Here is a 15725-nt window from a genome sequence, read left to right as displayed (position 1 = left end):
TTTTCTTCACCTACACAAAAAAATATTGTGGTTTGTGAGCAATTTTGTTTCCATAATATTGATCATTAGTATTGTATTACTGATGCAAGATGTGCCTGAACTTCTGTAGCAAGAGAGAGAGAGAGAGAGAGAGAGAGAGAGAGAGAGAGAGAGAGAGAGAGAGAGAGAGAGAGAGAGAGAGAGAGAGAGAGAGAGAGAGAATGATGATGATGATGATGACGATAATGATGCTTGGATCAATCATTACACCCATTATATTATGTTTGCCTGCATCTGGTGGCAGTCAGTTAACTGGACTAGATCCAGGAAAGGTGATGGGCCTATCATGGTGCAGTAGGAATAAACCACATCTGTGGTGTGGTAAGAAACAGATATGGTTACACAACAGACTCTCAATAAAGGTTAGGCTCTATCTTTGCTAGATGCATGTTTATGATAATATATCGCTTGGGTATCCCTCTTTAAGAGGATGTTGTCCCAGCACATATCAGTATAGGATGTCATTTTTAAGGTTTCAGTTGCTCCTTATTTTAAGAGCAGTATCATGGAAACATGGAAGTACAAATACTGAAACATTTCCCTCTCTGGTTTGCACATCAATGTCAGATGTGTTCCACTAGAGCCTGTTAAAAGTAGTTGAGATGAGATGCCAAAATGATTTACATTGTGGTTGTATAAATAAGAGTAAACATAATCACATTATTATGCAAGTAAAAGATGAACATCAGGTAACAAGATGTAGAAAATGGTGTGGCATCCAGCACCAAAATGGATGCAAGACTTAAAATAATGTCACTCCAAGAGTTTTGCCATTAACAACTAAAGTGACCCAAATTTATTCCACAGGTAACAGATAACTTTACAAGATACATGTACATGAGGACTGACATTAGTTATGAAAGCATTACCTTACATTACTCTACATGAGTGTTCAGTAAAGCTGCACAATGAAGACTAAAATCCTGCTCTTTATAAGGCAAGAACTTCCTTTGTGGGAGAATCTTATTTTTAAGTATTCACAAACGAAGAGTTATTGAGACTTAGTTTATAGAAAATATCTTAATCATAGCAACAAACCTGGTCACTCTCAGTACAAATACACATTTATCAGACAGTAACAGCTTAATTTACATAAGGATAACTCTTCAAGGCATTATTATTATTATTATTATTATTATTATTATTATTATTATTATTATTATTATTATTATTATCATATGAATCTACAAAGGCAACCCACTGGAAAGCACGAATGCATAAGCCCAAAGGCCCAGTGGGTGGCACTTCACTGATAACTGAAGGTTTAATAATGGGAAGAAAGCATAGAATAGGAAGATTTGGAAAGATCTAGTAGGTAGAGTGCTGAGAGAAAAGAAAGGTATTCACAAGTTTTTAAAAGTTTCACAATTACTAGCACTGACAATCTCAGTGGGAAGTGTATTCCAAAGTCTGATGGACGCTGGGATGAAACACCGGGAAAATTGTGATGTATTACGTCGATTCACAGACAAGGCATGATTGTTCAGGCTCATGGATGTGAAAATCATCATATAATAAAACTGACTCACAGACGACTTAGAATACATATCTACTAAATATAAACATATACTCATGATTAGATGGATTTGATTAAAAATCCTATCAATGTTTCTTTTACTAAAAGGAATATATGATCTACTTACAGTAGACTCATAAGAAGTGCAGCACATCACTGAGTTACACAGCCACATGTAATACTTGTGCAGTCTAAAAGCATCTATACGGCACACAACCTTACCTGTCATGCAGGTCATACTTACTGGAGCCAAATGACTAACTGGATCCAGATATCTCTTGAATCAAAACCTTGGAAGCAAAAGCCAAGAGGATTCCAAATGCTGCAGTAGTGATGGTAGAATAGGAGAGTGTGAATCCATACACTGTCATCTGCAGTGGTGGTGAGCTCTGTAGCACAAATATCATGTGCAATCTTTCCTCCAGTGGGCAGATGAACTACAAAACAAAAATGGAAAAAAAAAAAAAAAACACTTCTTTAATCTATTAGGAAATTTTAAAGTACTCATAGTTTTATAGAACTAATACAAAAATCACATTAAAAGCCTACATATGTTTACAAAATAGGAACAAGCAGAGTAGTGTACTTTCTTCTAACCCTATAGGAAGATGGAGGTCTGGTGCTGTCTAAGAAACTCATTCAGGATAAGACAAAAGTATGGTGAGATGTAGTTTAACATGATGGAAAATTAACTGTGAAACCTGTCACTAAGTATTGGTCTCTCACACACACACACCTAATTACATAAGTTAATGAAAAGACTTGAAAAAAAAAACAGACATAGAAGTACAGCTTCTGCTATAAGAAATATAAACATATACCTCAAATAGACAAGAAGCAGAAGAGGTGAGAAGTGTACATCAATTAAAGTAAAACTACATAAATGTTGATATAAACATAGCCACAACCACAGAAGTGTAGCTGAGGCCTTTTTCATGATAATTGGAGAAACACACACCTTCAAGACACGCAGGCCTTCCTGATTCACTTCGGCATAAGCTGAGGCCAGGAGAGGAAGGAGAGCCAATGGAAGGAAGAAGTTGGCCATGTCAATGAGGGTGGGCTCATAATTAAGCCAAATAATGAGATTCATGCCCAGCCACATAACCACCAATGCCAGCACAGACATCATCCATCGCTGCAGTGCCATTGATGACATTCTGAGCCGGGTCTGAAGCAAGACGACAGTAAGTACGTACAGTACAAAAGTAGAAATAAATAGAACAAAATATAAATACCAGCAATAGTTTGTTGAGCCAAGAGCAACAGACAGATGTTAATATGGTGCCTTGGTAAGCTTTTTTTAATCAGTCACTTTAACTTTGTTACTGAATATACTTTTCCCAGTTACTGAAAAAAAAAAAAAAAAAAAAAAAAAAAAAAAAAAAAAAAAAACCTAATACATCACTTCATCTCTAGTTGGTCCAGTCACCCACCTGTATTTTCCAGAACCTGAATAGGATCTCTGAGTTGCTCATGACTGCCAAGGGTCTGATTTGTGGTGCTTCTGAGGGTGGTGGAAAACTGCCACTTGAGCTAATCTACAAAGGAAAAAAAATAAAAAACAAAATAAAACAAATAAAATAAATAAATATATTAATTAATTAATTATAATAATAAAAATAAATAATCAATAAATCCCTTATTATACCAAACTAAAACATGGAGGACCACTCAGTAAGATATAAATTACATCTTCTATGACATCCCAACCCATACCAGGTGATGTTATAAGTAAGGCAAGACAGAGACAGACCAAATGCCCTTCATTCAGTTCAAAATGCTATAAACAATCATAACCTTGTCACTCTGCACCAGATAAAGATAAAACAGAGAAACAGACAAAGTGCCCTTCATTCAGTTGAAAATGCTAAAATCAATCATGACTGTCACTCTGCACCAAGTAAATGATAATGTTGTTGAGTTGCCACCTTGCTAGTCTGGAGTGGCTCGGAGTGGAAGGACTGGGTGCTGGCGGTGGGTGTGATGCTGGCCATGGACGAAACAGATGCTTGGGCTGCCTCTGGTTCTCCTGTTGGGTCACTGAATTCAACACTTCCTCGGTTTCTCTATGAAGGAAAAATGTCTTGTAAATAGAAATACACATGTTATCAAAGCTCTATCATGTATATGTAGAAAAATGCAAGAATATATTGAATTATTTGCAACTCATTTTGGTATCTTTCTTGATTCAAAAGAACTATTACTGATATCTATTATTACTACTACTTCTACTGCTACTACTATTACTACTTCTATCAATACAGCAACTGTTTCTGCTGCTACAATTACTTTTACAACAACTACCATCATCTGTTACTATTACAATTATAACTACATCTTATCCTATCTTCTAGTACAACAATTACCATTTTCCATCATTACCATTATTATAAAAACTCATCCTGTCACCGCAATACGCAGAAGACAAGTGATGAAGGCTTGCCTACCTGCCTGGAAATCATGATGGATGACCCAGTATCCATGTCACCACCTCCATGCTCACCCAACTCCTCCAGGTAGTCCTCATCCACCCATGTGTACTCTGACATAGAAAAAAAAAGACATTGTTACTTTATAGTCAGGACTTTCAAACAGCACACACCACCAGAAGCAACAGTCTATCAGGGAATGGTCACCCATAGAATCAAACTGAGAAGCTACCAACCTTCTAGCACGGGTCTCTCTGATGTGATGCTCTGTGCCTGCCCCATGAATCTGGACTCATAGATCCGTGCATCCTTCTCAAGAGTCTTCATGAATCTTCGTATTCCTGAAATGACAAGTCCAGTAACTGTGAAGCAAGTCAGAGGCACTGATCTCCACTAAGAACGTAGACTATACATATGTAAGTAGAATTATCAAAGTCCTTAAAAGTATGAGAACTACACAAATATACTTTTTTACATTATAGAGAGAAATATCTATAATACAAACAGCCCTATAATACAAGCAGTGCATCATAATTAAAGAACAAAATAAATACACAAATAAATGTAGTTTAATAAAAGCTGAAACAGGCAACTTAAAACAAGAGGAAATTCTAGGAATATTACATTGCAGAAGCACTTATGGTTTACCTAGTTAATGAACGAAAACAGTAAACCACCACAACTAATTGGTACTTTCAGGTGACTTTTTTTTGCCAAGGTCCTGAAGAGTGCAGAGCTATCACCATCACTTCATGCAGGATGGAGCTCAGTCCTGTGTTCAAGCATAGTGACTGAACCTGACAATCTCAGTGAACTCCTACCTATGACGTGGGTGCGGCAGGTGGACACAAGCACGAAGGCGACAAGGTAGTTCCACATCACAGCAAATATGGAATACACCACTCGGAACATGTAGCGGGCTTTGCATACCACCACCTCCACACCAACTGAGAACAACATAAGGATAAGATTAAGGAGGAAGCAGAACTAAAAGACAAGGTAAATTATTACAGTTACTTGGTTCTTTTTTTCTCTTTTGTGATTTTGTGTTTACATAATTGCAACACAGGTTTATAAACTTAACAAAACACAGGCAAGTTTGTAAGTTACCTGTCAAGAGGGTATAGCAAACCTTTACTCTCTTTCTTGGTGCCATATTAACTCCATTGTTTGCTTGAAATATCATCAATACAAATGCATCCACAAGCATACATTAAGTTATCTGAACATTTCTGTTTTGTGTGGAATAGAACACCTCAAGATATGGCAATATTTTAAATGATAATAGAGGGAAGAGTCAAAACAATGCATACCAATACAAGACTGGGCATAGGAGAGAGAGAGAGAGAGAGAGAGAGAGAGAGAGAGAGAGAGAGAGAGAGAGAGAGAGAGAGAGAGAGAGAGAGAGAGAGAGAGAGAGAGAGAGAGAGAGAGAGAGAGAGAGAGAGAGAGAGAGAGAGAGAGAGAGAGAGAGAGAGAGAGAGAGAGAGAGAGAGAGAGAGAGAGAGAGAGAGAGAGAGAGAGAGAGAGAGAGAGAGAGAGAGAGAGAGAGAGAGAGAGAGAGAGAGAGAGAGAGAGAGAGAGAGAGAGAGAGAGAGAGAGAGAGAGAGAGAGAGAGAGAGAGAGAGAGAGAGAGAGAGAGAGAGAGAGAGAGAGAGAGAGAGAGAGAGAGAGAGAGAGAGAGAGAGAGAGAGAGAGAGAGAGAGAGAGAGAGAGAGAGAGAGAGAGAGAGAGAGAGAGAGAGAGAGAGAGAGAGAGAGAGAGAGAGAGAGAGAGAATATTAATGCAAAATTACATCCCAGTGAAGACATCCACTACTTAAGGCAAATAAGATAACTGGACACTACAAAATGAGGCAGCAACATAACTGCTACCTTCATTTAAGTGGAACAACCATGAAATTTCAAAATTTTGTAAAATGCTGGCTACCTTCCAGGGATATAAATCTTCATTGTAAATTTGCACAAAAATTTTGTCTCACAACTCAGAACACAATATCATGCATTTCACAACAATAAAACAAGGCAGGGCTTGTTGGGATCTGTCTTAGGTCATGCTTATCACTTTTGCTGGGTTTTATGATAATAAAAGAACACATATGCTAGTATGTAAGAAAAATATATGCTTTGATGCTAAGATAAAAAGAGTGAAAATAAAATAAATAAATAAATAAATAATAATAATAAATAAATAGGTGCAAGAAACAAATTCTTAGCATCTCACCAAGGAGCTAAAAGTTGGGTATAATTTTTTTTTTTATATACCTACATCTTTTAATTTAAGATAGGGTTCAAGCTCCATCCATTTTCTTCTGAGCCATATCACTGGAAATGTTTGCACAAAATTATTAACCAGCATGACAATGAGATGCACATGATGCAGTCTTTATAATTACAATGAGAGTGGCTGACTGGCAGACCAAAACTGTCTGCATGATCATTCCCATCTGTAATCATGATACACACACCTGCAGCATTAAGCCCTTCCCTCACTGGTGGCTGGTGGAGGGCAGCCCATCACCCATACCTGTGTGGCAAGTTTCATCCATGAAGTCTGGGAAAGCGTTGATGTCATTGAAGATGGCAATGAGCAGCATGAGTGTGAAGAGCACTGCTGAGGCATTCAACTTGAGGATGGTCTTGGAATGCAGACGAAGCATGTCCAAAAACTTCTTATGGCTGAATAATCTGGTACCAGTGAAGAAATGTAAACAACCTCTCATGCCAACACAGAAACTGTAAAATGCTCAAAATAAGTTACTGTATGCAGAATAGTACTCAAAAACTACAAACATTAGTCACAACAGTTTGACCTTTCCACACCATTCTTTGTTATACCTTCCTTATATCCTCACCTCACCCTACCTCATGTGTGTGTGTGTGTGTGTGTGTGTGTGTGTGTGTGTGTGTGTGTGTGTGTGTGTGTGTGTGTGTGTGTGTGTGTGTGTGTGTGTGTGTGTGTGTGTGTGTGTGTGTTTACTTAGTTGTATTGTACAGGGTCTGAGCTATTGCTCATTTGTCCTGTCTCCATATCTGCAGCCATCCAATGTTTCTTTAAATTTGCTCACACTAACAGCTGTAACCAACTCTTCAGTTCAGAGATCAATGCTTTGATATGGGAAACTATATTCCTTGATGTCACTGAGACATTTACTCTCCTTAATCTTTTTTGTATGTCCTCTCATATATCTTGTTCGCTCATCCATATACATCTCCAAAACTTGTCTGTCTAACTTTTCCATCCAGTTCATTATTTTGTACATTGTTATCAAGTCTCCCCTTTCTCTTCTCTCTTCTAGTGTTATGAATCTCATTTCTTTAAGTTGATCTTCATAAGTCTTTTCCTTTAATTCTGGCACCATCTTCATTGCTGTCCTCTGTATTCTTTCCAGTTTCCTTATATTCTTCTTGTGTGGAGACCATATGAATGCAGCATACTCCAACTTGGGGCGTACCATCGTTGTAATTATTTTTTCATCATACCCATGTCCATGTTGGTAATAGCCACTCTAATGATACTTAACATCTTGTATGTGGAGCCAAAAATCCCACTTATATTTGTCCTGGATAATCATCCCAAAACCCTTTTCTTTATTATTTTTCATTATTGTAACTTCACCCATTATATAGTTCCATGTAGGTCTCTTACTTTTTCCTATCTCCATCACATGACATTTCTTAAGGTTAAATTCAAATTTCTACTTTAAACTCCAAGCATAAATTTTATCCAATTCTTTCTGTAGCTCCTTACAATCTTCCTGGCTCTTTATAACTCTTAGCAGCTTTGCATCATCAACAAACATATTAATGTAGCTATTTAATCCTCTCTACATATAATTCATATAAATATGAAACATACTTGGTGCTAATACAGATTCTTGTTATACTCCACTTGTTACCTTGCTCCAGCTTGAAGTATTATCCTTGATTACTGTCCTCATTTGTCTGTCCTTCAAATAGTCTTGCATCCAACTTAATATTTTGCCTCTTAATCCTCCTACATTTTCGTTTCCAGATATACAAATATACAGCATCCACCATCCATCTCTTTCTTACACCACATCAATCACTTTAGTATAAAAGCCCAGCAGATTTGTAAAACATGATCTTTTTATCTAAAATCCAAAATGTTTACCTGTAATTACCTTATTTCTTCCAAATACTACACCCATTTGTTTTTATTACAATTTTGCATTGTTTAACTATGACACCAGTTAATGATAATGGCCTGTAGATTAATGGCTCCATTTTGTCACCTACTTTATAGACAGGCATTTGTTTTTTTTATTACAATTTTGCAAAGTTTACCTATGACACTAGTTAATGATACTGGCCTGTAATTTAGTGGCTCCATTTTGTCATCTACTTTATAGATAGGCACTATATTTTCATTCCTTAGGCACTCTTCCTTATTTTAATGAACTATTTACCACATTCCAGATTGGATCCACCACTTGGTCTCTACATTCTTTCAATACCCACCCTGACACCATCTGGTCCCATTGCTTTTCTAACATCTAAGTCACTCAACAGCTTGAACAGTTCATATTTTCCACCTGAATTTCATGTAACCCTTCATTTGACACTCCACTTGTAGGTGCTACAAAATCTGCTTCCTTTTTAAATACAGACTTAAAATTCTCATTCATAATTTCGCTCATCTCCTCATCATCTTCATGTGTCCTTTTGCCTCTTTTTAGCTTAACAATACTATCTCTCTGTTTCATTTTACCATTCATGTACCTATAGAAAAGTTTAGGTTCCTCTTTACATTTGTTCACCATATCCTTTTCAGTGTTTCTTTCTTCTCTTCTTACCCTTAGATATTAATTTACTGTTTTTTATATTCTTCTCTATTTCCTTCATTCCACTGCTTCTTCATCTTCTTCCATGCCTTGTCCTTGTTCTTTTTTAGCCTTTGCACATCTGACATTATACCAACTATGCCTGCTCTGTTCACTTAGTATATTGGTACAAATTTAAAGACTCCCTCATTGTATTTATCTAACAGTGCTTCATATTTTGTCTGTATATCCTTGTTTCAACAAGTTATCCCACTTTATACTTCCGTAAAATTTTTTAAGTTCTTCAAAATTTGCCTTTGCATAGTTTAGTCTGCCATTTCTATATTCTTCTTTCCAGTCTTTTGCTTTTTTCCCATCTAATTTAACCTCTATTATAACATGATCACTCTTGCCTAATGGGGGCAGATACTTCATATTTGGCCTGGATTCTGGCTTCCTGGTAAACACTAAGTCAAACATTGAAGGCTGTTCTTCTCTGTATCTTGTAGCTTCATCTACCCACTGCTCCGAAGTATTTACCATTGCTAACTGCATTATCTCTTCACTCCACAAATCTGCACACTCCCCTAGTCCCAACTCCTCCCAATTTACATTCTTGGAATTAAAGTTACCCATAAGGAATACCTTATTTGCTTTTCCGATCATATTTTCCAAGCATTTCCATGGCTCCTTTTGCATCTTCTTGTCTTCCATGCATTTGTCTTGGGTGGTATATATGTGACAATAATCTTTCTCTTTTTCTTTTATCCCATCTTTAACTATAATGCCCAAAACTCCTGCCATCCTATCACCATATTCCACTTCTTTAACAAAGATATCCTTCTGTGTGTGTGTGTGTGTGTGTGTGTGTGTGTGTGTGTGTGTGTGTGTGTGTGTGTGTGTGTGTGTGTCCCCTCAGTTCACAAGAAGCATGGCTTTATACTTAACACTTGCAGTCCTAAGCAAGTGAGACAAGGAATCATTAATCTGAATAGCCAATTACTTTCAGTCTCACACTCACTTGTATGCCAGCTTGTTGGCGTACAAACCCAGAGCACCCCACAGCAGGGTGTAGAAGATGCTGACACTGCCATCAATGATTGTTGTCTTGGTGTAGTCACTGGCAATGTCAAACCCTGTGAACCACCAGTTGGTGAGGAAGTAACCTGCATGTGGAGAAACAAAGTCTGAGGTATGATTTCCTTCCTTCCAGTAGAATGTTACATAATTATGGAATGATGATTCAGTTTGGCTTCAGCCTCACTGAATTACACATAAAATGATGAAGTGGCTAAACAATTACTGTTAAGTTACTCATGAAGCTTGTTTATTTATGGTCATGCTAGTACTGTGTGTTGTGATCATGATGCAGACCAGCCTGGAGAGGATGACTTATTTTCCACACAGCAAACCCATACAAGCCAATGAGCTTCTGACATCTTTTCAAAATAATTACTGTCCATCCATACAAATACTTTTTTCTCACCTAAGGCACTCGCAAAAGTTAGGGTGTACAGCACAGTGGCCAAGATAGGTTTGTCATGAGGATGAAGCTTGATGCCCAGACTCTTGGCAATGATGAGCCACAGCCAGTAGGGCAGCCGTCTGGACTGCTGCACACTTCTAGTGTCAAAAGGAGGAGGGCCTGGAGCTGCCCCCTGCAGATTTTCCTGGGCTGTCACCTGTGCCACACAATTGAAATTTTTGGTTTATGTCAGCAGCTATAAAGGTATAAGGAATTAATGCATTTTTAAAGACAAATCTATATGAACATGCTCCTTAAAAAAAAAAAAAAAAAAAAAAAATTTTTATCGTCTACAAAGGTCTAAGACAGGCCAAGGGATTGAAGGTTCAAAATTAAAAGGTGAAGAAAATTATAGCCAGCAGGTGGAGTCATAAATTACATTTTCTTCCTACACAGTGAGAACTGTCAATGCCTCATTAGACTGTGATGCCTGGTTCTAATTCCCATGTCACTTTATCATGATTCATAGCAAGGCTGTGGAGTCAGTAACCAAAACATCTGACTACAACTCCGACTCCTACTCCTTGATTTCTTGTGTATCCAACTCCAACTCCTAGGTATAATGATTCCAAAAAAGACCATGTTTAAATATCCCCAAAACACACAAAAACACTCAAAACACACTATTTAAAATAGGCACACACACACACTTACAAACAAACACACACACACACACACACACACACACACACACACACACACACACACACACACACACACACACACACACACACACCATTATCACACCTACACATACTTAGAATACGGGGTTGTGGAGTCGGAGTTGGAGTCGGAACATTTTTACCAACTCCGACGCTGACTCTAGCAGCACCAAATTCCTTCTGACTCCGACTCCACAGCCCTGGTTCATAGGGACTCATGTCACCAATATGTGCTGGCCTGCCCCCCAAGGTGTTCTATTCTCCTCCTGAGCCACCCACCTGAAAGGCAGTATTGTCAGTTCTGTAGTACTCAAGCGAAGCCAGAGAGGCTGACCGTGACCGAGACATGACGTCCTGTATGTCAGATCTGTTGCAGGGAAATAGAGATATGTACAGTACATGTTAAGTATTTTTGTATTAATGATACTTCCCTGCTTAAAAAGGAAATTAAAAGTTTGTTTCCTGCATGAGGGAAATAACTAATTATGCATACTTAAACAGTAAGCAAGGATAAAAAGGCATTTTGTACATTTGCCATGCAACCCTTTTGGCATGTAGACCTCTGACAGGTTCAAACAACTTGCTTTTGAACACAGGTGTGATTAGTACTTAGCACACTTTACACTTGATGTTCTTGAAATCTACTCTTTTACAGTGTTTTGCTTATTTTTGCCATACCAAGGAAGAGGAAAATGTAGATGTATTATTATTACCTATAATTTTTCATACTATTTGTGCCACCAGCACCTTCAAGTCTATTGAATCTTCATTCTGTACACTGCTGAATGTCTCTGTGCCTTAGTTTTAAAGTACTGAGCATTAAGTCAAGCCAGACCAGCCTTCAGTGATCAACACAAAACACTAGAGGCTCAAGTGTCTCCATGAGCTGTGTTGAATGTTATGACCTTGAGCAGGGAGTAAGATTTCACTCATGACAATGAGTAAACATTTGGCAATTTCATGCTATATTACTTCCTGAGTTACAGCTAGTGTTTATTGAGACCTAACCTTATCATATTCTTTCAGCTTCTGGCCTACCTTTTGATAACTAATGGACACAAATGGCCTGTTGGGGACAACTTACATAAAGCCATCTGGTACATCACGATTAATTGAATGGTAAGAATCTGCTCTTCTGGTCTCTCCTGATCCCCACAGCTCCCCCTCAGTCACTCTCTCATCTCTAAACCCTTCATCAGGGGTCAGCACAATATCACTCTTCCTGTCACAGCTAATACTGCTTTCTGGCCATGAGTCTGACATCCAGCTTTGGCAAGTAGACTTGGAAGAGTAGCAAGAGGAGGAAGAGAAAGATCCATGAGTGACTTTCCTTATATCCAAGCACCCCTGAGGGTTCTGTGTCCTCAAGCCTCCATCTGTAGATTCTAATGTGGTGCTGGAAAAAGATGCTTTTTCCTCCATGGTTGCCTTCAGTGACATTGAGTCAGGCAGTTGGGGGTTGTTCTTACTCATGATTGCACTCTGCCTGAACATCCTCCACAATGCTCTCTAAGTGCTGATCAAGCAATGGGGTTCTTGTGGCTGTTCAGGACATGGTTGGGATATAACAGGAATGCTAAGAATTGCTGGATGATGCATGCCAGCAGCTACCATATTTCCAGGTTTTAGCAAATGTTCCTCTCTGTTGCTCCAATATGAGTTAGCTTAGTAGCTTGACCATCAACACTCCTGCCACCACAACACTCTGACAACTGACAACTGCACGTGTGCTTATCTGCTTTACTATTGTCATGTTATCTCTTTATCACAAACAGTATCTGTTTGCTTGCCTTATCTTTTATAGTTGTAACACAAACATCCTATGACATGCACATTTTTGTACTAGTTTACCACTAAGAAATCTTTCAGCACAATACAGTATTTATCTCATCCTGTATCATTGTTGTTTTCATCTGATCAAAGTGGAATCTTTATTTCATTAGAGACTATTTGTAAACTGCATTATCATACTGAAGGATGGATTTCACTTTCTCCACTTCACATAAGAAAAATAACCAAGGTCCTGATAATTGAGTTTACAGAAAACATGAGCTCGTTACAAGAGGCCATCCATTCATCTGTTCAGTAACTAGTAATGTACTTCAGTCTGCATGCTTTTGTGTGGTTTACCTGTCTCATTGTTAATCAGAATAAGGTATGTACCATGCCATTTTTGGAGAGAGAGAGAGAGAGAGAGAGAGAGAGAGAGAGAGAGAGAGAGAGAGAGAGAGAGAGAGAGAGAGAGAGAGAGAGAGAGAGAGAGAGAGAGAGAGAGAGAGAGAGAGAGAGAGAGAGAGAGAGAGAGAGAGAGAGAGAGAGAGAGAGAGAGAGAGAAATGATCTTACCAGCCACAGTTCAACTTAATAAGGTACAATCAGAGTTCATAACATGCAAGTACAAAATTTTTCTTTCATTACATAATTCTCAAAGCTATGAAAAGAAAAAAAATTGGTTGATAACAATGAGAAATTGATAAAGTTAAATTACAGGAGAGGACAGGTGGAAATCAAACTGCTAACAAGACACTCGACACACACAACAACTGTGGTGGTGGGGGTACAGTCAAGGCTGGCTGATTACTCTATACTTAACAACACAATCATTAAGATGTGACTGATAAAATCAAGCCTTAATGATTAGTGGAGCTCATGTAGTGTTTAACTGTTTAGTTGACCTTGTCTGTCTCCCCACCACTGTTCTGAAGTAAGACATGCCCTGATGAATGAATTAACATTTAAAAAAGCATTAATGTTTAGCAGCTCCAAAACTGCAGTGATACCCAACAGGTAAATTCCTTTACTTAGGAAGGCAAGCAAACAAATAACTTAACAGAGTAAGTGTTTGCAAGGAAACGTTACAGATAGGGAAAGGTAAGCACTCCACCTTAACCCTTCCATCCCGCAGGTGTCTCATTGCCTGTCACCTGTCATCTCACACTTGTACAACTGCTAGGGTAGACATGTCAGGCAAATAAGCAAACAAACTACAGTCCTTAATAGTGCAAGTCCTGCCAAGGCAACACGTCAGGTAAGCACTCCACCTTGGCCCTTTCATCTTGCAGGTGTCTTTCACAGTAAAAGTTTTGGCAAGACAATACTACAGGTAAGGATAGGTAAGCACAGCACTCCACCTTAACCCTTTTATCCCACCGCAGGTCTCCGTAACGGTGCAACGGTGCAAGGTAATGAAAGGTAAGCACTGCACCTTAACCCTTTCATCCCGCAGGTGTGTCTCGCCGCTCCTGTCAACTGTCACCTCATCACCACCCTCACACCCGCTCTTCCTGCCCCTCTACCCTCACCTCCACGTGTTCCTGTCCCGTATGTACGTACGGTTCTATATGGACTGGTCCTCAAGGTCAAGTTAATAACAGTATGGAGGGAAAATTGACGCATCTGGGTTTGTTTACATGGTGTATGCGTATGTGTGTGCGTGTTGCCGTGACTGGCGGGCCTCACTTTTCTAACAGCGCCGCCCGGCGCCCGGTGCCTGCCTTGTAAACTGAATTAAAGCTTATTGTTGTAAGTATGTGTATTTTGAAAAAAGGAAGGAGGTCAGAGTCAGTCTTCCTCCCACACTGACATGAAATAGATGTGACTGCACTTACAATGTTTTTTACTTGCTAAAGAAAAAAAAAGTCTTAATAAAGTATTGGAAGCATTGGACTCATACAGCTATATAATAGATACAATGCAGCTACACACACACACACACACACACACACACACACACACACCAAGATATTTGCTCAAGAATATATGTAAGAATCGTGTGCTTTGTGTTGGATATTTTATTTATTTATTTATTTTTATTTATTTGCTTATTTATTTATTTATTCATTTATCATTATTATTATTATAATTTTCTTTTTGGTGGGGGAGTGGGGGCGTTGGAGCGAAAGACAGTCTTGGTATAATGTGTGCATCCTGTAAGAATGGTGGTGTTCAAAGAGCAACACAGCCGCGGCAGGCCACGGTTCTTAAGGTCTACATTCTTCGACAGATAACATCACACAAGACAGTCTTACAGACAGCGGTGCAGTGTGTGGCCATCTGGCTCAAAACACAATGGCCGACAGACTGCTGTGCACACCAGACACCCATGCTTTGTACCTCGTGACAGCGTGTTCCCTGGAGTGAAGTGCTCTTTTCTCTCAAGGCACGGTATGTTGAAACTGTGCCACACCATTTGATACAGACTTGGCCAATTTAACGTGATTCAGCAACAAAATGCTAATATGGAACCAGAAATAGCGGTCATCGTCGTCGTCGTCGTCGTGGTAGTAGTAGTAATAATAATAGTAGTAGCAATTTAGCAAAGAATGGAAATTACGTCTTAAGTTTCGCAAGAAACCGAAAGAATAAAAATAAAAAATAAAAAAGTGGGGGGGAGGAGCAGGCAGGGGAGACCAAATGGATGCTCAGTCGAGAAAAAAATAAATAGATAAAAAATAAACAAGGATATATATATATATATATATATATATATATATATATATATATATATATATATATATATATATATATATATATATATATATATATATATATAGTACATTACCTCATGCAAACGTTCATTACATATCAAAAGTGTATAGAACAGAACAGAGTGAAATCTTGGCATTGGAAAGAAAACCGTTATCTGGTGTTAGTAAGACAAAAAAAAAAAAAATCTGAGAGGACATGGTGATGGTCAGTGATAGCCATCCCTCAACCCTCCCCCCTTCCCTTCTGACACACGTACAGTCATGATGGTCAATAGTCGGGCA

At 38.5% G+C, this 15725-nt stretch overlaps 1 protein-coding gene across 7 annotated transcripts; it reads right to left on the bottom strand.

Annotated features, from left to right (window-relative positions):
* Positions 1 to 111: 111 nt before the first annotated feature.
* Positions 112 to 14423, bottom strand: LOC135111756 (uncharacterized). Of its 7 annotated transcripts, none has more exons than XM_064025457.1 (12): positions 14290 to 14423; positions 11237 to 11324; positions 10257 to 10452; positions 9792 to 9936; positions 6514 to 6674; positions 4809 to 4934; positions 4224 to 4328; positions 4006 to 4100; positions 3487 to 3624; positions 2992 to 3096; positions 2514 to 2726; positions 112 to 1992 (listed from the first exon to the last, which is right to left on the bottom strand). In XM_064025457.1, the coding sequence occupies exons 2-12, from the start codon at positions 11303 to 11305 to the stop codon at positions 1813 to 1815; spliced, it is 1533 nt and encodes a 510-aa protein (XP_063881527.1). In that variant the 5' UTR covers positions 11306 to 11324; positions 14290 to 14423; the 3' UTR covers positions 112 to 1812. The 7 variants fall into 7 exon arrangements, with proteins under 7 accessions (XP_063881527.1, XP_063881525.1, XP_063881528.1 ...); XM_064025455.1 differs by having other exon boundaries at positions 14259 to 14412; XM_064025458.1 differs by having other exon boundaries at positions 14367 to 14385.
* Between the last annotated feature and the right edge of the window lie 1302 nt (positions 14424 to 15725).

The sequence above is a fragment of the Scylla paramamosain genome, chromosome 22 (genome assembly GCF_035594125.1).
Source record: "Scylla paramamosain isolate STU-SP2022 chromosome 22, ASM3559412v1, whole genome shotgun sequence".
Taxonomy (NCBI): domain Eukaryota; kingdom Metazoa; phylum Arthropoda; class Malacostraca; order Decapoda; family Portunidae; genus Scylla; species Scylla paramamosain.
This window is presented reverse-complemented; position numbering and strand designations above follow the sequence as displayed.

What these genes read in the sequence shown, in the direction of transcription:
- LOC135111756 (XM_064025452.1), bottom strand. Translation starts at nt 12,451, where the DNA reads ATGTTCAGGCAGAGTGCAATCATGAGTAAGAACAACCCCCAACTGCCT. An exon ending in GATGTACCAGATGGCTTTAT is followed by an intron (nt 11,325 to 12,041) that starts GTAAGTTGTCCC and finishes TCCCTGCAACAG; the next exon opens with ATCTGACATACAGGACGTCA. An exon ending in CTGCCGCACCCACGTCATAG is followed by an intron (nt 4,329 to 4,808) that starts GTAGGAGTTCAC and finishes TTGTCATTTCAG; the next exon opens with GAATACGAAGATTCATGAAG.